Raw genomic sequence first — 26045 nt, forward strand, 5'->3', positions numbered from 1 at the left:
TACCATTCCTTCTCTTCCTTGCTGGAGTCAGTCACTATGAGCATTTCAATACGTGGCCTAGTAAATATTTCCTTCTAGTGGCTAAATGTTTTCTGTTCTCTCCTACACTTTCAGCATCTCCTCATTCCTCACACTTTCCAGTTTGCTCCATACACACATTCCCAGTACCTCCAGCCTTCTTTCCTCATCTTTTCACAAAATCTAGATACCTATTCTGAATACATTCACAATATAGCATTTGGCCAATCTTTTCCTCAGGTCTTTATTTGGAGGATCAGATATAAATTTCTCCTTTCCGTTCAATGCTTTTCTCTGCTAATGCTAGTATCGAATCTCATTTTGGTGAAATGTTTTAGGTCATCTGTTATAATATTTTCAAGCAGACCTACTAAGATTTTGCTGTCTGCTCCATCTATCATGATTTTAGTCTACTCTTCCCTTGTGGGATAATATTCTGGGACAACTCTTCATTTAGGCAAAAATTATTTTTCACACAAAAGAATACAATTGGAATTATGTGTGGGGCTTTCACTCTTATGTCTTGCAGGCAGCTGGGCATATTAATCGAAGCTTTACAGTACATTTATTTACTTACGAATAAGTTTGAGACTAACAGAGGTATTCACACATACACCACTGAACCTAAGTTTGGCCCAGCAAGAGGTGAAATATGCAGCTATAAAACTCTTTGAAGTCTACCCCTGGAAATAAAATGTTTGACAGACGGTAGAAGTGTTTTCAAATGTAGATTAAAGATGGTTTCCTGAACAACTCATTCTATAGCACAGAGGAATTCTTGAATAGAAATGATTAGCCATTTTTACAGAAAAAATATGAATGGCCAGCTTATAGCCATACAATGCCTTTTTTTTTTAAACTCTACATGTGTTTTGCTGAATAATCAGTACTACTGCCTCTATTTCGCAAGGACCTGGCTTAGATTTTTGCTATCTCCTCACATATTTTCTGAGTTAGGGAGTTATGTAATAGTCAGCCTCATGAGGATGGTGATTATTTGAGTTGAGAGGCACTTGACATCATGGTCACCAGTGACCTGACAAAAAATGAGCATGCTAATCTGATCAGTGGGGATGTAGACCGTCCACACATATGGAAGAGTTTATAATCCATTAAAGTCTGCCTCCCTTCACCACTAATTTAGAGATGAGGCCTGACAGTTCACTGAATTTCATCACCCTTGTAAAATTGGAATCAGTATCTGCTAGGACAGTGAGCAGATCGCCATCGAGACTGACCACCCACATAGTGGTAGAGAACATAGTGGCTGACAACGGAGTTCGAAGGAAAAAAAATTGAACAGTTTTTCTTTCTTCACACAAACAAACATACTACGACTAATTCCACAAGAAACTTGCTGTCAGCACTTGACTATATTAATACACAGAAAAAAGCTGCGGTCTAGTGTTAAGAATAGCAAGAATGGTAATCTGGTGGATAAGACCAGTTTTTAGTGAAAGGTCAAGTTTATAACACACACACAACTGAAGCAAGAATGGAACGAAAATGAGTAGGCCTGTCATTTGGCTGGCTGTAGTATACGAAGCTTTCACAATGATTTTACAATCTTCTTGTACAAACAGATTGACAAGGGAATTGTAAATAAGCCTGCAGAAAATGTCAATGAAACATTTTATGCTTTGCAAAATTCCTTACATGAAGCACAAAAGTTCTTATGTGAAGCAGAGAAGGAAATCCAATGAACATAAGGTATGTTCCTTGATCTTTAAGGAATAACAATAAACAAGCTTTCTTCAAATGACTTTCATCAAAGGAGACAGATCTGAAATATGGACAATATAATGAAATATGAAAGCAAACAATTAAATATATGAATCTGTAAAAAGAATTTCACAGAAATCAAGTATGAACTGCTACAAACTGATTGATCGATTGACAGATTGAGGGGGGTTATGGGGCTATATGGTGAGGTCACCAGTCCTGTGGTTCAGAAGTTACATGCAGAAAACAGATATGTCCGCTAAAAGTGGGTGAATCCAGTCTCTATAAAGTGAGGAAAATAAAAACACAAATAGTAGAAGGGTAGGCCAAATCTAAAAAAACAAGAAGAGAGGCCCCAACCACAACCGCCCTGTGCCTGCTCCAGGAGTAAAGCAAAATCTTACAACTGAAAATAAAAAGCTCTTGCATGAATGAAACTGAGGATCGGCTCAACAATCCATGAATCATCTGCTAATATTAGAGACAAATAATCTGGCCAGCTGTACTTAGTAGGAAGGGCCAAAAGGAGGTGACATTCCACCAACATATAGGATAAAATCAGTCTGGCTCCACAATCAAAATGGGGAGGGTGGCACGTTATGCAAGAGAAAATCATGGGTGAGCCTAGTATGACCGATGTGTAGACGGCAAAGAACTCATTCCGAGAGGCACAGAAGAAAGAGTGCCAAATTGCAGTAGTCTCCTCAATTGTGTGGAGTTTATTACTGAAGGCAGTAGCGCAGAGTCCAAAGGGTGATGAGAGTAGCATCAGTCTATAGCCTCCAAGCTGCTCAGTGCGACCATACCTAATGAAACACTGTGGAGGGAAGCCTGAGGAACAAAATGGAGGGGCCTGTTAATGGTCAGCAGCTTGACTGTGAACACACTACATGATTCTGGCAGTAAATGGTGTTCCATGCCAGTAGAAGATGTAAAAGCGTATGCTGCCTTAGCTATTGTTTTAAAATCATCAGTGTAGAAGATAGTAGACCCTATAACTCTTCAGGGATGGACCATACAATACGCTGGCATATCGTAGGGGCAAAAGAGATCTTGGGACCCTGGAACAGGAGAGCAGAGAGTCTCTCAGTGGGGGCACAGTAACTGGTCACAATGGGGTGTCCTGGGTGGTTGGGTTTATGGACTTTGGGAAACATGTAGAAGGTGGGAGTACAGAGAGTGGTAGGGGTAGGTAGACAGATGGACTCTAAGGAGAGGTTCTAGGATGGTCCTAAGGATTTGAGTAGTGACTGGAGATCCTGCTGGATTTCTGGAATGGGCTCACTGTGGCATGGTTTGTAGGTGGAAGTATCTGACAGCTGACAGAGTCCTTCTGCCACATAAACCTTGTGGTTCAAAACTACGGTGGTAGAGCCTTTGTCTGCAGGTAGGATTATAAGATCGGAATCAGTTTTTAGACGGTGGACTGCGGTTCTTTCTGTGTATGTAAGGTTAGTACGAATGTTGAGGGATTTGAGGAATGAAGGTGAGGAAAGGTTCGAGGATAAGAAATTCTGGGAAGTTAACAGGAGGTGGTATGTAGGCAGTGGGGGTGGCTCACGATTGGCTGGAGGAGGAACTGAATTAGGCAAGGTTCAATGTTGATCTTTGGTTGTGTCTGATTGGTCGGGTTGGTGGCAAAAAAGTGTTTCCACTATAGGGACCGGGAGAAGGAGAGAAGATCTTTAACTAGTCCAGCACAGTTGAATTTGGGAGTGGGACAAAAGGTGAGGCCTTTGGAAAGAACTGATATTTCTGTGGGACTAAGGCTTCTGGAGGAAAGGTTCATGACTGTGTTATGGGTCTGTTTAGGGTTTGAGTTCTGTGTGGTGGTGGGAGGGAGTTTCGAAGGGTGGGGTAGGTGTAGTAGGTCTGAGAGACAAGGTTTGTCAGCTATGATGGGGCATAGGGGAGATTTGAAGGTTGTTGTAGAAGTGGTAGTCTGAGGTGGGAGTAGGAAGTAAGCAGGATGGAGAGCTTTCTGAAGTGGTAGTCCGAGGTGGGAGTAGGAAGTAAGCAGGATGGAGAGCTTTCTGAGGTGGCATTGTGCATGTTGCTCAAGTTCCTGCAGCGCAAGAGTTTCAATATGTGTTATGGGTTCCAGGAATTTGCGGATGGAGAGAAGGTACTGCAAGGAGGATTGCAGAACTATGTTGGTGAGGGCTAAGGATTGCCGGAATCTGAACAGGTGGAGGTCATTGTGGAAGGAGAGGTGGCAACCAGAGATGGGTAATTTGATGGTAATGCCATTAGGGGGGATTTCATGAGCCAAGCAACAACACAGGGGCAGTATGTAGGACTGGGATCTGGCTAGGGATAAGGAAACTTTTCTGCATTGATGTAGATGGAAGGAGCAAGGATCCATGGTGGTGCAAAAATGCTAAAAAAATACGTAAGGAAGTAGAATTACATCTGAAAAATTACGCAAACATACACCCAAATACGTGTGAAGAGTACAAAATGGATGTACAGGGGGAAAAAAAGAGATGAAATCTGAGGAAGACAACGATAGTGGAAGGCGAAAACTCACTAAAATTGGCGAGAAGTGACAAAGGTCAAAGTAGAGAATAACTAATCATTAATAAATCTAAGTATATTACTGTGGGTAGCAGGTTTGAGGGCGGATGGCAGATGTGACTGGATGAGGTGGATTCAGTGGATGCGAACAGGGCCTCAACCTTCGTTAGTCACTGTCCTCACCCATCCAGCCCCCTCCGTTTCCATTCCAGCACTACACAGCCGTCATTTCACCACCACACCCAGTCTTTTAATTTCTTTTATTATTATTTTTTCTCTCCTTTCCGCTACTTACCACCTCCCCCCTCCGTACCTTCTCTCTTACACTCCGTCTAACCTGCAACACTTCACTGGCTGCCACTCCCACCATACTATCCCTCTCCCTCCCTGCCCCAGCCTCCTTCTACCCCCACCCAGTCACCACTCCCATCATACACTGGTGCTGCTGCTCGCAGTGTAGTTTCAGCTCTCTGAGACTACAGATGTGAGTGCAAGTTGCGCTTGTGCACACGTGTGTGTGTGTGTGTGTGTGTGTGTGTGTGTGTGTGTGTGTGTACTGCTGACAAAGGCCTTAATGGCCGAGAGCTTTGACTGTGTGTATCTTTTTATTGTGCCTATTGCGGCTCAGCATCTCCGCTATATGGTGAGTAGCAACTTTCCTTCTCTCGTACTGTTACATTCCATCCTGGATTTCCCATTCTTCTACAGTACAAATTGTGAATCTTTTAAAAACATCAGTACAACTGAATGCCTGAGGTGGGCCTAAGATCATTTAGTTATAGGTTCTTGTTAATTATTTAGATGAGCCATATCAGTTCAATTCATCATGCTTCTAGCTGATCAGTTTGTTGCATGTCACCATTTCTGGACGGAACAATGAATATGTTCCTGCTGTAGCAGTATGAGGATTCAATATTGTCTTTAGTTCCCTGCTGCTTATGAGAAGGATATCTGCATCACTGAGGAATGTGAAAGAGGTGAATGGTCCTTGTGGATGTAAGAAGCTAATTGTGGTTTACTTCTTTTCCTTATTTTAACAACTACACAGGTTACCCACCAGTGTCCATTATATTTGTAAGGAACATCTGTGGAAACCATCACAAACTCCTTTTATTGATTTATTTCTCAACAAATTAAATTCAATTACATGACAATTCTTTGCAGTCAACAAATCAACAGGTATTGAAAGACCTTTGTGGCACAGGACAGAGTTCAATGTATCACTGGACCAACACACAAGCAATAATTTACCCCTTCGTAGATGGGCAACAAGGGTGGCGACGAACACAAGTGGACGTGAGTCTTTGTTATTATATCAGAATGCCTCCCACACAACACAGTTACTGTGCACCTGTTATAGTCTTACTTGATCGACTTTCTGACTGTAACATTTAACAGAAAATAACATAAAATATATTACTTCTCTGATGGAGTGGCATCTCCGCATAAAGACAGAAAGGACTTCATCAACCCATGCTACCATGACTTCATCAACCTGAGCTCATGAAAGATATTGAAGCACAGTGGCATTTTTATGCCATCTCTCTTGCTAAAGGAGATCGCGATGGAGTTGGTGGAAAAGTCACAAGACTAGCTGCCCCTAGGAAGTCGGCAACATCTGTAAACTGATCAAATCATGACACCTGAACAACTTTGTGTGTTTGCCAAAGACAATGTTGAAGGGATCAATTTCAAGTATGTTATGAAAATGAGGAACTGAAACTCACAAGAGAGATTTGAGAAAAGATGCACAATTGTAGTGACAAAAGAACTTCACACTTTTACTCCCCTAAGCGAGAACATAATAACAACAAAAGTGTATTTGGACTCTAATGAAAGCAAAATTGAACTGGTGACAGTTGTTGACAGTGATTCAATATCATTTGATTACATCAAAGGATATATTACTTATGAATACAATGGACACTAATGGTTGTGCTCGGCAGTTGGAAAAAATAAGGAAAATAATAAATCACAGTTAGCTCCTAACATAAACATCTTTCACATTCTCTAGTCATGTAGACATTCTTTCCATAAGCAGCAGGGAACTACATACAATCTTGAACCTTCAAGATTCAAGATGCTACACAGAAAACATATATATTATCGAATACAGAAATGGTGATGTGCAATAAACTGACTGATTAGAAGCATGATGAACTAGACTGATATGAATCATCAAAATACATAACAAGAACCTAAAAGTAACTGACTTTAGGCCTCCCTCTGGTATTTAGCTGCACCTGTATTGAATTTTTTTAAACTTTCACTGTTTAATTCAATATAGGTAAAAGCAAATAGCATACTCCATATCAATTCAGGCAGGCTACAAAACAATCTTACCTTCATAGCCTCAGATATTATTGAATTTAGCATATGTTGAAATGAAGGACTAAGTAAGGAACACACATTTTTTTGTTGTCCAAAAAAAATTTCTACTCCGGGGTACAGCCCCCCCCCCCCCCCCAAGACAATATTGTGCATTTTGAAGACGCGAATTTTGGAAAAAAAAAAATTTAAAATACTGTATCCTTGGAACAGTTCCAGATATTTTGTTCTCTTTTTTATTTGGAAGATATCTGCTTTATGATTACAAAGAAATCCTCCATTGGGACTTACTTGTCAACATTCTTTTACTATAGCGTTCTAAACTTTTTCTTAAATAATTTATGGAATTTTTTTTTAAAAATGACAATGTATAAAATTTTGACTTTTTTTCCCCTGTTGATTAGTACCATACAGTTCTACATTCTCTGAACAGGAGAGCTTCCACTCTTAGGTTGAACAGGTTTTATAAACAAATTAAATTTTTGTAATGCATAAAATCTGTTTTATTACCACATTATCACATAACAGACTCATAAAAAATCAAAACCTAGCCATGTAAAAGGTCCAAAGACTTAAAGGTTTCGATTTATACAACTTCTGTGCCCTCTGTTTTGTACTGAAATTAGCCAGTCAATGAACTAAAAATATGTTCCACTTCTTTCGTATTTTCCTTTGATACAGAGTGATGTTTTCCTGTTGAACCAATAGGAACTGGAGAACTTACTATCTTCAAAACATTGTGAACAGGAAGTGAGCCCTGATGGTGTTGTTGCTGTCCTTCAGCTGGAAACCTATATCCAGCAACTGGTCCATGTGGTAGCATAAAGTTCAATTTAATTTTGTTTAACTCATAACTGGTGTCTATAATCTCTGCAATCCACCAGTCACAGTCTCTCTCTCTCTCTCTCTCTCTCTCTCTCTCACACACACACACACACACACACACACACACACACACACACACACACACAGGTTGTGAATCTGAATATTATCCTGCTGTTCTGAGGTGTTGGCCAAACTAAACAAATTTCTTCTTTCTTACTATTTAAAGTGCGTGCAATATGAGTTCACAAATAACTTTTGAGTCCAAAAATGTGTCTTCTGAATTCTTTTCACAGGAGTAGTTGGACCATTCTCCTTTCTTCTGCACACGGAATTCCTCAATTTCTTCTTTGGACAAAAGACCGAGGGCTGTGGATGTGTAAGATTTCATGACTCATAAAATACTCAGCATTCTGGATCACAGCTACATTTTGTCCACAAAGATTATGTTTTGTAGCACGGTGCTTCAGCAGGCCTCCTACACCATCACAAGGCCCCTTCCGTGATGAGTAGCACTGTATAACCAGTCAGTAGGCACAAGTGACTTACTCAATTCAAACAGCTTGTAACGATTTTTAAAATGACTAGGAGCACCATCAGAAATAATGATGATCTTCTCTGTCCGTGTTTGCAGTTGAAGAATTCTGCGCATTGCTAGAAATGCAAATGCTGAGTCATGTCCTGTGTCATCACTTATAACTGCCACACTTGTGATCTTGTTTTGAAAATATGTCACTCCTGGGCAAACTGAAACCTGGTCATTACTCCAACGATACCGTTGTACTTCTTGTGGGAGAATTGCTGACCAGTTCTCAGCAAAATTACAGCAAAGCACTAAACATAGTCCTTCAGCCTGTACACACCCTTTCGCTTCTGCAATGTGTTGTCGTTCCAATTTCTTCAGATGCTGGTGTGTTACTGCTTTCACTGACCATTTACCAAGTTCATCATTGAAATTGTCAAAGGCAACAGTTTCCTTAATTAGTTTATTTTCTTCCCATGTCACATATGTAATTTCTGCAGAGTTTTCTGCTACGTCTTCCATGCCAAGTATCTGTAAAGACTGTACTCCCTTTCCAGGGTAGTCACCACATTCTTGAAACAAAGAAGTCTCTCGCTTTACGTCACAGACTACTAATGACTTCACATGCCCAACCAAGGTGTCGTATGTCACATGCTCCAGCAAGTTCTTCAAAGTTACCACAAAAAGCTCAAAATTCGCACAGTACACACAAAAACAGACATCTGTTAGGTGGGAGTGGAACTGTCCAGCAATATGTCAAGTTGAGAGAGTGAGTGCTCCAAAAGCTAGCAAAGCACAGCTCTGTATCTTTTCTGTGTTCCTATGGCGGTGCAGTGCTTCTGCCTTTCAATTTGTCTCCTTTATTCCTAAATAATTCATATCCTTTAAATACATTTTTTTGAGAATTTCAATAATAATTTTTTTCAAAAATCAGAAAATTCAGGTTGACCAAAGCATCTGATCCCACCTGTCGGCTTTGACCCGTGACTGTGCGGAATTTAGTTTGTAAGAGTGGCGTGTTTGTAGGTGTCATTTTAATGCGATCGGTGGTGCTCTCTGGTGGTGTGTTAGGTGATGTTTTTGGTTTAGTTTGCGAGTGGGGCGTCATGTGTGAATTTTGGTAAATTGCTTTTTTTATGTCTTTGGTAGGTATGGATATGACTGACAGGATCAACAGTTTTCGGTTGTCAGCTATGATGGTGGACAGTGCATTGTCTCTAATAAAATTACTTCAACCATTCGGATTTTTGGATGAAGTTGAGAAATGTTCAGTATGTCGTGAAGAAATGAGGATTACTTAAAGTTCAATCCCAATTTATGGGATCGGGAGCTGCTGTTGAGCTATATAGGTCAAGGGATGTGTCTGAATCCCGATGATACCATGTTTAGTGGTATTTGGGGAGTTTTTTTTTTTGCAATGTTTTGTATGGGGTTGGATGTCTAAATATGTTTATATTTTGTTTGTCCCCACCCAAAAACCCCCATTCCCCGCGCTTGTCCCGTTAGTGTCATTAGGGTTTTTGTGGAATGTGTGTGTGTTTTTTTATGTATTTTCGTCCTGATAATGTGTACATAATGACTTTATATGCGCCCCTTTGGAATCATGGTTTATGGTCGTTTCCACCATATTTGTGACGTCATGGGTCAAAGCACATGGGCGGGATCGGACGCTTCCGTATTTCCGAAAATTCAATAATCTTATTTTATATCATTTGAAAGCCCTCTAAAAGACCTTTCAAATAAACTCAACTTCACTGTCCTAGCTTAATTAGACACAAGTTGTGAAAATAGCACCATTGTTCCACAAGTCAGAAGGTCAGTTTTTTTAGCACCCCCTTCCCAGTAATCTTTTGCCAGAAAAATTGGAAAAAATTGTTGTATTACTACTTGTGAATACTACATGTATACATTCTTTCTAATAAATCCAAGAGGGTCAATTTGAAAATAATACTTTCATTTGTTGATTTGACATGGAATGAACCTTCCACAATACATTTAATGGTGGAATTGACACAGGTGTGACAGTTTTTCAGGAAGAAAGTACTGATGTGGACTAATGAAAACATTTATGATGTGCATAAATAATAAAATACAATGAAGAAACAAATTGCATTAAATGAAATTTTTAACATTGAAAAAGTCTGCTCATTGAAGGAGTAAATACTGTTGTTTTACACATTACTTGGTACTTATAAAGAAACAGTAATACAAGGGAGTAAGTAATAAGTCTACATACCGTTTAATGTGTGCATGCAGTGTATGACTTTCTGTAGTAATAATTGTTGGTGTTTTGAAATACTTGGATAAGAATTTTCTTGCCCTAAAACCTCTCTCTAGTTTATCATGCAAATTTTGTCAATATCGTCATTATGAAATTTGCCCTGGTCGTTAATAAACTATCATAGCTCATTTTCTCTGGTCAGTATTAGGCTAAGTGAAATGACATATGTAATGACATTCTGCCGAAAGTGTGGACACACAATCTATTTTGTTGATCTCAAGTGGGAATCAACTTTTATCACAGTGTGCCAATTAAAAACTTAGGAGCAACAATGGTGTACAAAAAATTCTGCAATTTTTATCAGAGCAATGGAAGTGTTTTATGTGGATAATAATAGTAAAATGAAAGTAGGTACCTTATGCATTTGTCAGAAAAGTTTATATTTAAGAATTAAATATCTTACATTGTTCAAAGTACCTACTGACATCGCCTTTCAAAAATGGAAGAGGAAATGTCAAGGTATCGGTCTGCAAATAGGAAACCTGACCAAGTGATTATAAATATAGTTGAAGGATTAATAATGCATTTAGAAAGTTCATATATGAATAACAGAAGTGGGGTATGTAGATAAATTTCGAAAATTTACAGTATATGGTCACAGGTGTGAAAGGACATGGGTTAAATACTGATAAAATAGTTAAAAGTACAGCTTCATGTAAATAGGCCTACATAAGTGTCCGACTGACAGCAGGTGGGAAAGTGGTTCAAGATGTACAGAACAAAATAAGAAAAGAAAAGATCACAACAAAGCTAGAATTATGGAACTATAGTATCTCCAAAAGGAGTGCACAAAAATTTTGTGTAAAGCACTGTGTCATAGGAGCAAAAGTGTGGACACTCTTAACAGTTTATATATTTGCAAACCACACAAATACACAGGCTCAAGAATGTGGACATCACACAAATAAAGGAAATATATTCGGTACTGGTATAGTGAATAGAAAAGAAACAATTGGAATAGCACTGCTAAACAAGACACAGGAGCTTGGAGCCTCAAGGAAAGTGGAAAAGCGATGGTCCTAGGTAGGTCTGGGTGCAGGAATTCAATAGACTGTACATGAGAACCAACAGACAGGAGATAGACAGGAGATATTTCTACGTAAGTACCACTAATCATGAAGACTGGGTTGCAAAAGACAGTCAACAACACTGTAAAAAAAAGCACTGCAATATACAATAGATTGTAAAAGAAATAAATTGCTGGAATGAGCATGCAATCATTATGAGCTTTTGCAAAACTAAATGCACTGTGTAGATATCTTAATTATTTTTTGATTACATTCGTTGGCTCCAACAGCTCACAACCAAACTCTCATAGCCAAATTTCTGGGGGGAGATGAGGTGAGGTTCAAATCTGTGACATAAGCCGATTTTCTAACAGCCGCCAACAACAGATAAACTAAAAACACAAAACCAATAAGGCAGTATCATTCAAGAAACCAGTTTTTTATTCAGTACAAATAAAGTATGGTAGTTGCTAAATAAATATAAAGCTATAAAAATGGTTGCTTTATTTGTTTTCATAGAAGTAGCTTCCTTTTTAATTTAATCAACTAGCGTAAACATGGTCAGCTTCACTGAATTTAAAGAGTATTTATTGACTATGCAATATATGATTAGGTTTCTGCGATGTTCCTGTCTTTTTATAGTGAAATGCTTGCTCGTTCGACATTCCTGAAGATTCTCCTTCTTTATGGGACCTACACAACACAATGAATGAACAAATAAAATCACTGGTGTCCACTGTGGTGTGTAATATGCTAATCTATTGCTGGGGTTAATTTTTTCTTGGCTCTAAACCTGAAGTACCACAAACAGAATGAGAAAAGTAGGCCTATGAAAATAACTTATGGCCACCCAATAACAAACCAGTTCATTAGTCTAACAATGGAATCCAAGATCTGTAAAATTTTCAAAAAACAAAGCCAACTGGCGGAAAACTTGTAACTTTCAGTTTTCAGTACCACTATTAGTATTCATGCTTTATTTGCCACAGTATCATTTTACAGTGATAGAGGATTTGTCTGTGTAATATAAGAAACAACCATACGTTACCTATAAACAGGTACACTGACATTCATGCCAATATATAAGGTCAGTAATTCCTTAACACTGATACGAAAAGAAGGGGGTGGAGGAAGAGAAAGACACACCAATATGAGATAAATTATAAGGTATTTACCTTTCGTTGTCAGAAAAATCAAAGAACTCCTCGTCATCTTCTGTGGATCCAATCGCGGATAAAAGCTCGACATCAGACGTTCCATCACTTGTGGTACTTCTACTTGAAATACTTCGTGCGTTACGCTTTCCTGATTTGTTTTTTTTGCCTCCTGCTTCTCGAAGCTGTTGAACTTCGTACCTTAAGTCGTCAATATCAGTTGCTAACCTATGTACATCATGTTCTACAGCTAATCTTCTTTTCGTTGAGAACTGTTCTATAATAAAAAATGAAACAGCACCTAGTGCAACTCCGAGCCCCATAGCAAGGGCTATGAGTCCTCGATAAAACATAGCATCGTTAACCATTTTGTACTTCTCTTTACTTGATCAATATCCAAAATTTACTTCCACACTTTCTTCTCTGTTTTCACTCTTATCCTGAAGTTCCTATGGTACACAATACACAAAAACACTATTTCAGGGGCTGCCCCACATCGACCACAGTTCATCCCCACCAGCTTTACTGCGCATGCGCGGCGATTAACTTTCAAAACAAGTCCTGCGCTCTGCACAACATCGGCCACCATGTAGATGTGCCTATCCAGCGTTACCAACCGTACGACCTGGATCGTACATCTACGATAATTTGCGATGCTACACAGACGTAAGATCCACCCTTCGCATCGCACATCTATTGTACGAGCTTTTGAAACGCTTACTATTTTTAAGATTTCATGTATTTATCGTCTTAATTTAATGGTTTATTAAATTTTGACAATTTATTACACAAATACATGCCAGTCTGTCGAGCCGTGGGATCACCCAATTTCATTACGTTGCAGCCGCGCTTAGATTATTCCGCGAGATGGATTGACTGGGGTATTCATCCTATTGACTGCTTTACATCCTGCGGTGTGTTCATCCATAAGAGCGTTCCCAGTTGGTGGAATTACCGGATTTTCGGATAAAACCTTGGTCAGTGGGTATGTGGTGGCTAATTACACGATTTTCGGGTAAAACCTTGGTCAGTGTGTATTTTAGAGGGTAATATCAAATGGAGGATATTTTCCAGGTAATTTCGTAATTTTGACACCGAACATTTTTGTTTATATTCAAATCGTTCTTCAACTTTTTAAAATGTAAGTACAGAGACAGTATGAAAATATAAGAATAGTTACACGTGCTTTGTACAATGACTATGGGAATTCCCCGGTTTCTCTGCTCTTGCTTCCGCTGTTTCTGCCCTTACTTTCGCCGTTTGTTTGAACTGGTATGTATCGTATCGTAAGCCTAATAGTCAGCTTGTTGTTGTTGTGACAACAGTACCTCACATTTTATTGGACAAACTGATTAAATGTTCTGTTGTAGGCCGCCCCACGTTTAGATAATGTTACGCCCATGAACTCAATAACTTTTTTCGATCCGCCCCTCCCCCAACAATAAATTTAGTCAATTTTGAAGAACATTTACCAGAAAAATTATAAACAGTTCTATTTAAAATAACTCAAAGAAGAAATTTATGAAAAAGGATAATGTTGTATGAAATTATCTCAATTGATTATTATATCAACAAAGAATGTCATCAGTTCATATGTTTCTTCTTGCCTCGTTATCAGCAAACACGCTTATCACATTTTCAACGTCCAGTTTCACCATCAGATCATTTTCTATTACTAATACAGCCAAGTAATTCAAACGATCTTGAGTCTGGGAAGCACGCAAGTAGTTCTTAAACCTTCCAAGAACTGAGCAGAGCAGTTCATTGTTGGTGTGGTCAAATAAATTTGCAGAGCGATTCTGATGTTTGGATAAATATCTAAGAGATATTTCTCTCTTAGCATTTTATTTAAGAGTGGTAAAGAAGGGCCATTCTCATATCCAGAACTCAAAAAGTAGCTTTTGAGATGGACACATTCTGTTCCAAAAGAAATCTCTATACTCTGAGTAAATATGCTGCAGCTGTTTTGCAGCATTATAGACTTCGTAAGGGTCCATTGCCATCAAACTGGAAAAGAAAGAGAACTTTTCAGAAAACTCTTTGTAGACATGAAGACGATTATTGAGTTCTGCAGACAGTTTGTACAATATAATTAAATAATTGGTCTTCAGCATGTCAGCTTCAGATTTCCAAACCACTGTTTATCCCTTCCACATTCAAATGGCTGTGAAAGACTTTTTACTAAGATGAATCTCATAGAACTGAAAAACAGGAATATGTTCATTAATTCCACAGTGAATGATGTTTGCTTGCCAACCAGCGAGTGAGGAGCAGCAGCTCATTAAAAATTTTGTTTGTACTGAAAATATGTTTAGCATCATGAAGACAATTCAGTTATATTTGCAGCCATCCACTTGCAGTCCTTCTGTTGCTAACCCTCCGGAGGAGGAAGATGATGATTTTATAAAACATTACATTTTTAAGTCTTCTTTCAAAGTAAGAAAATAATGAAGTAATTTTTATATAATTTAATGAACCACATTTAATTTTTATAAATTAATTCCAAATAAAAAATTAAAAATCAACAACATTAAAATGTGGAGAAGTTAATATGAAATAATGAGTTGCTCCTATTTTTGAGTGGTACCCGTATAAGGCCCCGGCCAAGGTCGGCCATCAGTTATTCCCAATGCACTGCAACAATCATAATAGCGCTGTAATTCCGTTATTCTTGATGATAAGCATGTAAGTGAGAAAAAGTTTAGAAAAGGATTGAAATAACGCTTAAAGATTGTTGGAAGTCCTTAATGCTTTTACTATGAAGTGCTGGATAATTATAGGATAGGAAATTTACACTCCAGACTAAACAGAGGTACATTTTCATGCATCTCATTATTTATGACATCACATCTCCAGAACTATTTGCTGTACAGTGATATTGTGTCTAGGCCCATTTAGTGATATATGTACATACCATATGCAAAATTTATTCTGAATGGCATTAACAGTAAAGAAGCGATAAATTAAAATGTCATTCCTGATGTTGACATTTTACTGAATGCCAATATAACAGAAGGTAGTTTCTGACATGTCTAAGTCCCTACCACATAGTACCCCCTGAACTAATTGCTGTACAGTGACATAATTTTACACGTGCATTCAGTGATACACGTAGATACCATCTACAAAGTGTGTTTTGATTAGCATTTGTAGAGAAGTAAAAAATTAAAACATTATGACATATCCTGCAGTTGTACCACATGAGCAGCTAAAATATAGTAACTGATAAACTTTTTTCTCTTCATCAGTTTGTGTTTACTGTCAGAGAGCAAAAGTTTTGTAAGGGTTTGAAGTTAATTGAAGTTTTTGGAAGCGTTATCGTTTTTGAGTAATGAATGGACATAGTTGGGATATTTGAGCGCCATCACCTTCAAGACAAATAGTTAGTTTCTGATTGTGTTAAACTTACTGTTAATGAATGAATTATGGTATCATGTTAAATTTTAAAATAATTAAACGAAATATTAAAAACTAACTTTTTGTTGCCCTTGAAAGTAGTTAGATAGACTACTTGCAACAAAAAGTGAAGGACAGACACACAAAAACGGATTTTACATTGTAGATATGTACCACCCCTTAAAAAATGTACGATAATTTCGATGCAGTTATGTAATCCAGTAAAGCTGAAAGGTATGCAATGCTGTAAATTGGATCTGTCCAAATTGCGAGTAGAGTTCAGTTTCATAGGTAAGCTATATTTTTATTCACAACTAATGTTTCTATCACATTGAGTTTAAGGTATCATTTGCACTACTGTAGATGGAACTTCCTGTATTCAATTCTGTATTTGTCTCTTCTTTATTCAGATTTCCACTTTCTCAGCAGGAAATTCTAAAGTTATGGGTGCAATTCGCAGAGAGAAATACCCCCCCCCCTCCCACTTTCCCACTACTGACTTCACACAGTACAATGTGCAGCTGACATTTCACAGATAATTGCTACCAAGTGAGATGCTGACTGGCCTATTGATGACGTTCCTATGTATCTGTCGAAAAAGATAGTTGCAAGGAGACAGTTGCCTCGAAAAAAAAAAGTGTTAGTATTGAAATAAGTTAAATATATTACATGTGTGTAACTTATAATTGTACCAGCAAAATAATAGTTAACAACACTTTTTGTTTGCATGTTTAATATTTATGAACTATTATGCATGCAAAATTACAGTGATCTTCTTTCTTGCACGATGTAAACTAGAAAGATTTATATTCGGTAAAGTATCCTGAAATACCTGATGCAAAGGAAGGATCACAGATAGCTGTCTGTTTTTTTTAAGTAAAATTGAGAAGGCAGATTTACGTGTGGCTGTAAGCCAAAGAAACAAAAATATCTCAACAATGACCAAGCTTGTTGATGAACTTATGAAAAAAAACGACTCCTCAGGAGTGGTGTGGAGAAATATTTGGTAGTGTTTCACTGCATTTCATTATTAACCAGCGGAAAAACTCTGTGTGTGATAAACAAGCTACACAGTAGAATGAGATTTTCACTCTGTAGCGGAGTGTGCGCTGATATGAAACTTCCTGGCAGATTAAAACTGTGTGCCCGGCCGAGACTCGAACTCGGGACCTTTGCCTTTCGTGGGCAAGTGCTCTAGCTACACAGTGCTCTGATAACATAAAACAGTTTGCTCTGACACTTATAGATATATCAGATCATAATTTTATTTGCCCTGTCCAAAAAGCATCAGATCTTGGATCTTTCTGTTAACTGTGACCCTGGTTTCATAACTGAAGTGTTCAGTTACTTGAAAGAAAATATACAGAAAGAGCCGGCCACAGTGGCCATGCGGTTCTAGGCGCTACAGTCTGGAACCGCGCGACTCCTACGGTCGCAGGATCGAATCCTGCCTCGGGCATGGATGTGTGTGATGTCCTTAGGTTAGTTAGGTTTAAGTAGTTCTAACTTCTATGGGACTGATGACCAAAGAAGTTAAGTCCTATAGTGCTCAGAGCCATTTGAACCATGTATAGAAAGAACCCTGCTTAAAGAAATGTGCAATAATTTTTGATGGTGTGACTCTGAAGCAATTGTTATGGGACAAAAGTAGATAAGTGAGTAGTGGCTATGTCAATTTTGGTGGCATTAATGTAACGGATTCTAATAAACTAGCACAAGAGACATTAGTGTCCCAAACTGTAAAATACAGAAAAAAATCTAAACGCCCAGTTACATATTTTGTCTGTAAATAATGTTCAAGGTCTTACTCTTTGGCACCGTCAAGGAGGGGGGTGGGGCGAGAAATAAGCGACCTGTTGATTTATAATTTTTGAGCAGTTTAACACGTAATTTGTTTTCTGTGGAAAGGACGAAGTGCTCGATGGAACATTGATTCAACCAGGTAACCCACGAAATATTTGGTGCACAAAAGTGAAACTTACAATCGTGCATGTCAGAAATATTCAGCTGCTGCAATTTAAGTTGTGCCCTTAGGATCCTGCCTAACCGTACTCTTAGGAAAAAAAAAAAAAAAAAAAACAGGAAAAACTCTTAACGACCAGTATTATATGTGAAACCTTAGCTTTTCGTATAGCTGTAGTGTGTGCACATTAATTTAAACCATTAGCTTTTCCTGTTTGTGTGCTCGCGCTACTTAACAACGATGTTACTGTTGGCTGACAACTGTTTGCCCTCGATAAATTGACGACTGACGCGGTGGCTGCCGGGAACGGCCGTGGCCCCGCATCACAGATGCCGAGGGTTGAGGAGCGGCGAGGGAAAGGCCGCGTCTTCCGCTTGTAGCGCTGCTGGCGCCACTGCTCGTGCTTTGGCGCCTAACACTAAATCGCAGGCGGCGCTCGCGGAATTATTGCCCGCTTAGGTGATACTTCTGTCGGGTCGGAAATCGACTAATTTGTTGCCATATTCATGCTCGAAAATTTTACCTACAACTTATATATTATTTATGTACCGAAAACAATGAAAAATGAATGTTCAGGGTGTCCGAAAAGTCTTTCCCTGATTACATAAATTGATAACTCAGGCTAGAAGTAAGATACAAATATGAAACTGGTGTCTAATTGTTTACAAACCATCAAAGTTTTTTTTCACACATCAGTAAACTTCCACATGAGCATCCTTGGTAGAAAGTAACACATCTAGGCGATATTCAATTTCCGTCCACACATTAGCCAACATCACTGGAGGGATCGATTCAATGACTGTGGTTATCCGTTGCTGCAGAGTTTCAAGATCTGGTACTCGTGTTCGGTAGACCTCGTCCTTGACATAACCCCATAGAAAGAAGTCTAATGGGGTTATGTCAGAAGAGCGTGGAGGCCAAACCGTTGGCCCATCACGACCAATCAATCGCCCAGGAAAGGTCATATCGAGATAGGTACGGACGTCCAAACCCCAATGAGGTGGTGCACCATCTTGCTGAAACAAGACGTCTGGGTGATACTAAAGCAGCTGAAGAACAGCATACAGTTGCAATATGTCCAAATACACTGCACATGTGATGGTAGCCTCAGCGAAGAAGAATGGCCCGATAATTCGATCGTGCAATAGCACGCACCGCGCACCAAACATTCACCTTTGGACTGTATCTGGTGCGCTCCTTGACGTCGCCAGGCTGTTGTGAACCCCAAATGCGCACATTGTGGCGATTCACTACTCCACTGACAAAAAAGGTCGCTTCGTTGGAAAAGGCAATTCGTCTGAGATAACCATCATCGTCCTCAATACGTGATAGCGTTTCGACTGCAAAGTCATATCGACGTGTACTGTCACTGGGCAACAAGGTCTGAACGATTTGCACTTTGTACGCACGAAATAATAAACGTTTGTGTAAAATGTCATGGAGAGAGCTTTTTGGTATCTGTAATTCACGTGAAGGCCTGCGCAGAAACGACCGCCTTACACCTTCCACCCCGTCTGCTGAGGTTCTTGGTCGACCAGACCTCAGAAAGTCAGCAATCGATCCCGTGTTCTCGAACTTCTCATACCAGGCTTTAATGCTCTTGACATGAGGTGGATTGCTTCCAAATGTTGTCTGGAAGTGTCTCTGCACTGTGGTTGGTGATCGTGTCTCATGGTACCACAGGACACGCGAGAAAGAAATTCTAAAGCAAAGGTCTCTCTTACTGGCAGGTCAACAAGAAACTACTCGTGCACACCGTCAATTTTGAATGGTTAGCAAAGAAGGATGTTTGGTAGGATTTTACGCACCGTGTTCACCGGTATGTCCGTTGTTAGGGCAATTCTCCGTGCACTACGCGTTTGCACACCACCACTCGTCTCCTCTTGCACTACAGTGGCCACAGATTCCACTGACATCGAATCAATTCGTTTCCTCCCGCTACCAGGTTGCACACCAAAAGAATCCGTCTTTTCGAATTTACGATTCATTTTCTCCAGACCCACAGCAGCCATCGGATCTACGCCTTTTTTCAAAACCTTCAGTGACCGGAACATCTGCACAGTCATCATTCTTGTAATACAGCTTTACAGGCAGAGCGCGATCCTGCGTTGAGACAGTCATGGCGAACGTCGCAGATGGAAAGGAGGAAAAGCCGTGTACCCTGCGTGTTTATACCAATTTCAGTGGATCGTGCGCATGACAGGTGTTTCCATTTACGTATTCTGACATACAGGGTGGTCGGAAATTCCCGTTACAGACTTCTAGGACTTGTACAGGGGAATGAGTACATCGTATCTGAGGAGCTATGGCCATTCCTTCATCTTCGCTAATGTGAGATACATCTCCTCTACTGAACAAGTGTTCATAGCTGTTAAGGTACACACTTTAGAGCCCACATTTATTGGACATTTTTTCTCATTTTTGTTCACACTACCACCACTGAAAGTTACCAACTGTACACTCTTCGCAAGAACCGGAACATGTATTCAACTGTCAGAGGCATTAGAACGGTTTTCGTTTATAACTTTCGACTCGTTCGTTTCCGGTACAGGGATCCTTACTTCAAATTAATACATTTATCGTTCTCCATCCTCCTAGAAAGTCTGTAACATCGTCACGGAATCACCTCGTGTATACGTACATTTACAGACGACCGCGCCTATAACTTTGACACTCTGTAGTCTCGTTGGATGACGTCCCAGGACATGGGTTCCAAAATATACGAGTACTCACTCCCCTCTACAAGTCCTAGAAGTCTGTAACGGGAGTTTCCGATCACCTTGTATAAAGCGCCATATATTGATGTGCTTTCATAATATTTTTTTCTTCTGACATACGTTTTCCCCCTTCTTCGATAATATTCCGTTGCAATTTGAAGTCATACTTGACTAGTGGTGTTATTCCTGCAGCATTTTGAAAGTTTAACTTTAATTATAATCACCCTGTACTTCACATGTGTCACAGAGGCCGTCATAAACCGTCTACTGTACAGGGTTTAGGGATGTAACTGCAAACATTGTGATCATTGGTGCCTTACCGTGTACCAACTTCAGTGTGTTAGTTGTTTTTTGCCTGCGTCTAACAATCTTCCCACAAACAAGTAACGCAATTTCCTACCTGATGTTTTCTGGACTGTCGTCAGTCTGCACTAACCGTTTTGCGTCCACGTATCCACACTCCAGTATCTGAACTGTTGCCCAGGGAAAAACATGCGTTAATGGCTTTCTCTTGCCACCTGCATCTGCAGGCACTAATCAACCTAAAAAGAAAATACTGCTCTTAATAGCAATAATTATCAGTCTGAAAATGAGTAAATAATGATCTAATATTGCTCAGTACACCGTCTACTGTCTGCACCTTTACCCCCAACGCTCTGTATAACAGCTACTGAAATGTGAGAAAATAACTAACATACATGTCTCCAGCTGCTATTAACCAATGTGTAAACGGTAGCCACACTTCATGTTATATTGGTTGTCGGTAATAAGTGTTCTGATTTCAAATTTCCTTCTCGGTTCTGATGAAAAGCCAGTGAAAAGCGCCGACTGACATGTGTGCAAATTTTTGCAATTACGTTAAGGAAAGCTGGAGCCGTTGTTGAGCGTCAAATGCAGTCCCTCCGCGTATTTCACGCTTACGTACGAATTCAGACACATAAATTAGCCTTCTCCTACACCATTTTGCTTGCTTCGCGAAATCTAATTGTAATTGACACCAGTTCATCAAATTAAGTAACTTGTAAATTACATTTCACTGCACACGTTTCTGTTGGTCATAGTATATGGACAATATGTGAGAAGTATGGACTGTTAGTGTTTGCACGTGTGTTAATAATTCAGCAAGGGACTGGATAACAGCATTGCTGGTTCTAAGGATAATTTAAAAAAAAACTTTGTAAGTGCACAAGTGGTGGTTTATGGACTTGCTGTATTCTCCGCAAGACTCTCTGATGGTGATTGTGCACCTGCACAGTCGTAACAGATGGCTGCTGGCCATCTCTACAAGGACTACAGTGGCTCTACACCTTTGATGACTCACTAATACCATTATTTCTACAAGGACTGCAGTGGGTCTGCACTGCTGGTGGCTCACCAATAACATAATCTCTACCAGGACTACAGTGGGTCTTCTCTGTGATGACCTACCTACCAATATTCTTCAACTTCGACCGACTCTGCTGTGGGTTTGCTCTGTTGTGGCCCATTACCCGTCTGCATGTCAAGCGTCAGCACTGTCTTTCCGTTGGAAGGACAACACTACTTCTTCAAGACTGCATGGAAATCCACAACTTCCATGTGCATTTTCTTTTACTGCTTAGACTTTGAGAAAAACACTGCTATTTTACTGTGATGAACGATCAGGACTGTCTTTATGGACTGACAGAAAATTTTAGCTTTTGACCAACATTGTATCGATAAGTGTGTGCATTTCACTTCTTTGTTATTGTAATTATGAAAATTTTTTTTCAAATCTGTATTGGCCACTGCCCAAAACAATTTGTAAAATTTTTGTAGGGAGCATGGGGGCTATGTAAGTAGGCTGTTCAGGTTTTCTTATTGGTAACGCCACACAGCGCTCTGTATGAAAAATCACTGGCTGTGCTGTGTGCAGTCAGTGGCTGGTTGGCATTGTTGTAATACTCGCCATTGTAGTGTTGGGCAGCTGGATGTTAACAGCGCGTAGCGTTGCGCAGTTGGCGGTGAGCCGCCAGCAGTGGTGGACGTGGGGAGAGAAATGGCAGAGTTTTGAAATTTGTAAGACTGGATGTCATGAACTGCTATATATATTATGACTATTAAGGTAAATACATTGTTTGTTCTCTATCAAAATCTTTCATTTGCCAACTATGCCTATCAGTAGTTAGTGCCTTCAGTAGTTTGAATCTTTTATTTAATTGGCAGTAGTGGCACTCGCTGTATTGCAGTAGTTCGAGTAACGAAGATTTTTGGTGAGGTAAGTGATTTGTGAAAGGTATAGGTTAATGTTAGTCAGGGCCATTCTTTTGTAGGGATCATTAAAAGTCAGATTGCGTTGCGCTAAAAAATATTGTGTGTCAGTTTAAGCACAGTTATGTATAATTGTTCTAAGGGGACGTTTCAAAGGCAATGGCTCATTGTCTGTCAATTTTCAGTAATTTCTCATGTGAAATAAATGCTTCAAAGTGTATACACAAAGGTTACTGTGTTATATGTTAGATCCCACCCTCCATTAATGTGATGAACTTATAACATCATGAAGATGTGCATTTGTTTGTCGAATTTCACCTCACGTTTGCCGCACTATATCAGAAACTGAAGACAGAAATAAAATTTGCGATTACTCATAAACTATCCCTGACAGAAAAAAACCAAAAACAGTTTTCAATTCAGCACTGAAAATACAACTAGGATCACAATATTTTTTATCAGAAATAGAAGAAAAGTTTTTTTTTTTTTTTTTTTTTTTGTGTAGAACAGTGTAGTCTGTTTGTTCACTAGCGCCCGGCTCCATTCGCTCCGGTCTAAACCGGAGCTTCTTTAAACCTTGCGGCGTTGTTTGTTTAGGTATCTCTGGAGTGAGCATTGCATTCTACACATGTTGCAGCATTATGCTGGGATTGTCACATGTTGGCGAGACGACCCTGTTTGTTTCTGCTTTCTGTAGAGTTCGAAGCTTACGATATCACGCGTATTTGTTGCGTTTGTACCATCGATTTATTCGTAATAGCAGTGGTCAATACTGAGGTTGCTACAGGTCCAAAGAAAAATATGTGAATTGAAAAAAGTGTTGTATGAATACTGTTGCATTTTGAACAGATGTTTTAAATCTGTCATTATGTATGCAGAATAGGCAGAATTGTTGAGTAAAATCTTTGGCCATACGCTGCAATCACTTCTAATAGAGAATTTCATCTTGGAGTTCATACAAACAAAAGTCAGCTGAAATGCACAGCTTGAAAAATGTAGTTAGACTGTTGTACTCTCTGTACAATTCTGATACCTCACATTTGTGTGATATATAATCACCTTCTTTGATTGAAACCAGAATATTGACCTGCATACCAAATAGTATACTGTAACATGCAAAGTAGTTCTGGTTTTATGTTAAACCCAAAAGTTTTTGCCATTTTTCACTCCTGTCTGAAAGGATGATTGCACAATATTGAAGCTAAATTTAATAGCTGTTTGCTTGTGTCTGTTTTCTTTACAGTACAGAGAATTAAAAGTGAACATGAAGTTAAATATGTGTGAACTGTAAACACAATTTTTGCGCTATACTGGTAAGGATCGCTTCACTTGTTTATTTTTATTTCACTACTAGCATCCACAGACCTATGTTGTATTTTTTTGTTTTGGAGATAAATCAGAGGAAAAACAGTAGATTAAATATGTGTCAGCAAAAATGGGAAAAGAAGAACAGTAGCGAAACACAAGCACGCGCACTTACTCTAATCACTCCAGGAGAAATTCAGCTCCTTTATTGGATGTTTCTTAACAAGCATGAAATATGAGTGCATAACACGAGAGTGAACTTCTCCATGTGTGTCATATTCTCCATTTATCTTCATACTGTTACATAGGTGTAGTCAAAAAATGACAATAAAAGGCTAAAATAAGTTACATAAGGAACAACTATATTATATACATTAAATGTATTCGCAGTTGCGTATATGGACAACCATCAGCTGTGTTATGGAATGGTGAAAGTGAAAATTTGTGTCTGACCGGAACTCGAATCTTCTTATCTTGAGCGGCTGCCTTAATTTTTTTTCTTTTTGTTGATTTAATTTTGTCCGTTATTTTTCGATGAATTTGCTCGGGGCGGATGTCCCGTTCTGTTCAAGCTCGTCGTTGATCCATTGACACAGGTTTTTTTATATAGAGGACAGCTAACCCTCGACAGATAACGCTGAGCTACCGTGGCGGCAAATTTGACTATCCAGCACGACTCACACGATATTGCAATGCCTGCTTATTCCGAACTATGATGTTAATTCAGAATAACACACGCACTGCAGTGTCGTACATAACTGCATTACAAGGTCATATAAACTATTCTATAATCGTATTACATTTATCCAGCTATTTTTTTTTCCACTTCGTTTTTATTTTGTTAAGTAGTGGGAGCGCTAAATGTATGTGTCGGAGTCTTAGCACCAGGCAAAATTACCTTCTAGCCTGCAAAAAAGACAAAAATACACAAAAATCTAGAAAAAGGAACGAAGAAGCAGGATGTATCACGCCAGTGTGCGGCAAATACAGTTTTTTTCGAGGCATTTTCAAAGCCACTAGCTTACTATCAAGTCGTTTTACAATGTCATTTCAGAAAAACGTATTCAGACAGACTAGGTAATACGATAAAGTGCCGTATGAAACCCAGAAATAGCTGGGGCCATCCCAAATGGAAAAAAGTTGGGAGATCTAAGGTATGACCCATTTCACAAAAAAAAAAAACAAAATTCCCGTTCATTTTACTCTTCAGAGCTAAGAGCTCAGTTCATTCCAGGTATCAAATGAAAATTATTATGGTGTGTACAAAACCTATATACCAAATCCACGTTGCCTACGCAGGGAATCTGTCTGCCCTAGCGACATAACATTCAGTACGCATTACGGGCAAACCCATGCCGCCCCTAGATCACGTGACCATGACTACACAAAATCTATTCTGCGTATCTGTATGCTCATAACAGAGATATTTCTTCTCTGTGGTTGCTACATGACTGGCGATAAATTCTTATATTGTGGCAGGGGTGCCAACAACTGCCACGAAGAAAATTCCCTGGCCAGTTCCACGGCGACAGTTGCGGTCAGAAATCGTAGACTACGGGAATTTCAGCTCAGTGAGGCACCTTCCGTTTGGATCACTTAGTCCTATTTGTGATACGTTAAAAGTCGTTTAAGGGGCTCCGAAGAGCCTCGAAAATCCCTGTCTTAAATAACCTCAAATTAATACATACAAAAGACACCTTTTTTCACTAACTATTCGGAATAAAAATTTAAAAAACGTATAACTTGTAGGTTACTCATTTCTAGCCACTTCAACGGAGGGTTTTCCAAAAGCATTGATGAGTTTTAAGGTAATAATTATTTTTGTAAAAACTGGTCTAAAAAATACTGTCTACACTTTTATGTATGTAAGGCTCTAATTTCTTTGAGACTTTCAAAATACGAAAATCCCAGTGTTAAAATATGCACCAATGAGTATACCCTTTGATTTAGAACTAATTCTAGTAAGTGGACGCTAAGAAAAAGTACACTTTATCCTGAAAAAGTGCAACTTACAGGAAACAGCCATTTAAGTTGTCAGTGCATCAGAGCTCTATATGACGGAT

The 26045-nt window shown here is 39.1% G+C and overlaps 1 protein-coding gene across 1 annotated transcript in view; it reads right to left on the reverse strand.

Annotated features, from left to right (window-relative positions):
- The window catches only part of LOC126284578 (regulator of microtubule dynamics protein 3-like), a 73350-nt gene extending 60381 nt beyond the window's left edge, over nucleotides 1-12969 (reverse strand). The window contains exon 1 of the mRNA XM_049983599.1: nucleotides 12394-12969. Coding sequence (XP_049839556.1) covers nucleotides 12394-12740 — 347 coding nt within the window. The 5' untranslated portion in view covers nucleotides 12741-12969. The remainder of the gene's footprint in view (nucleotides 1-12393) is intronic.
- Nucleotides 12970-26045: the final 13076 nt, after the last annotated feature.

This window comes from Schistocerca gregaria, chromosome 8 (assembly GCF_023897955.1).
Source record: "Schistocerca gregaria isolate iqSchGreg1 chromosome 8, iqSchGreg1.2, whole genome shotgun sequence".
NCBI lineage: Eukaryota > Metazoa > Arthropoda > Insecta > Orthoptera > Acrididae > Schistocerca > Schistocerca gregaria.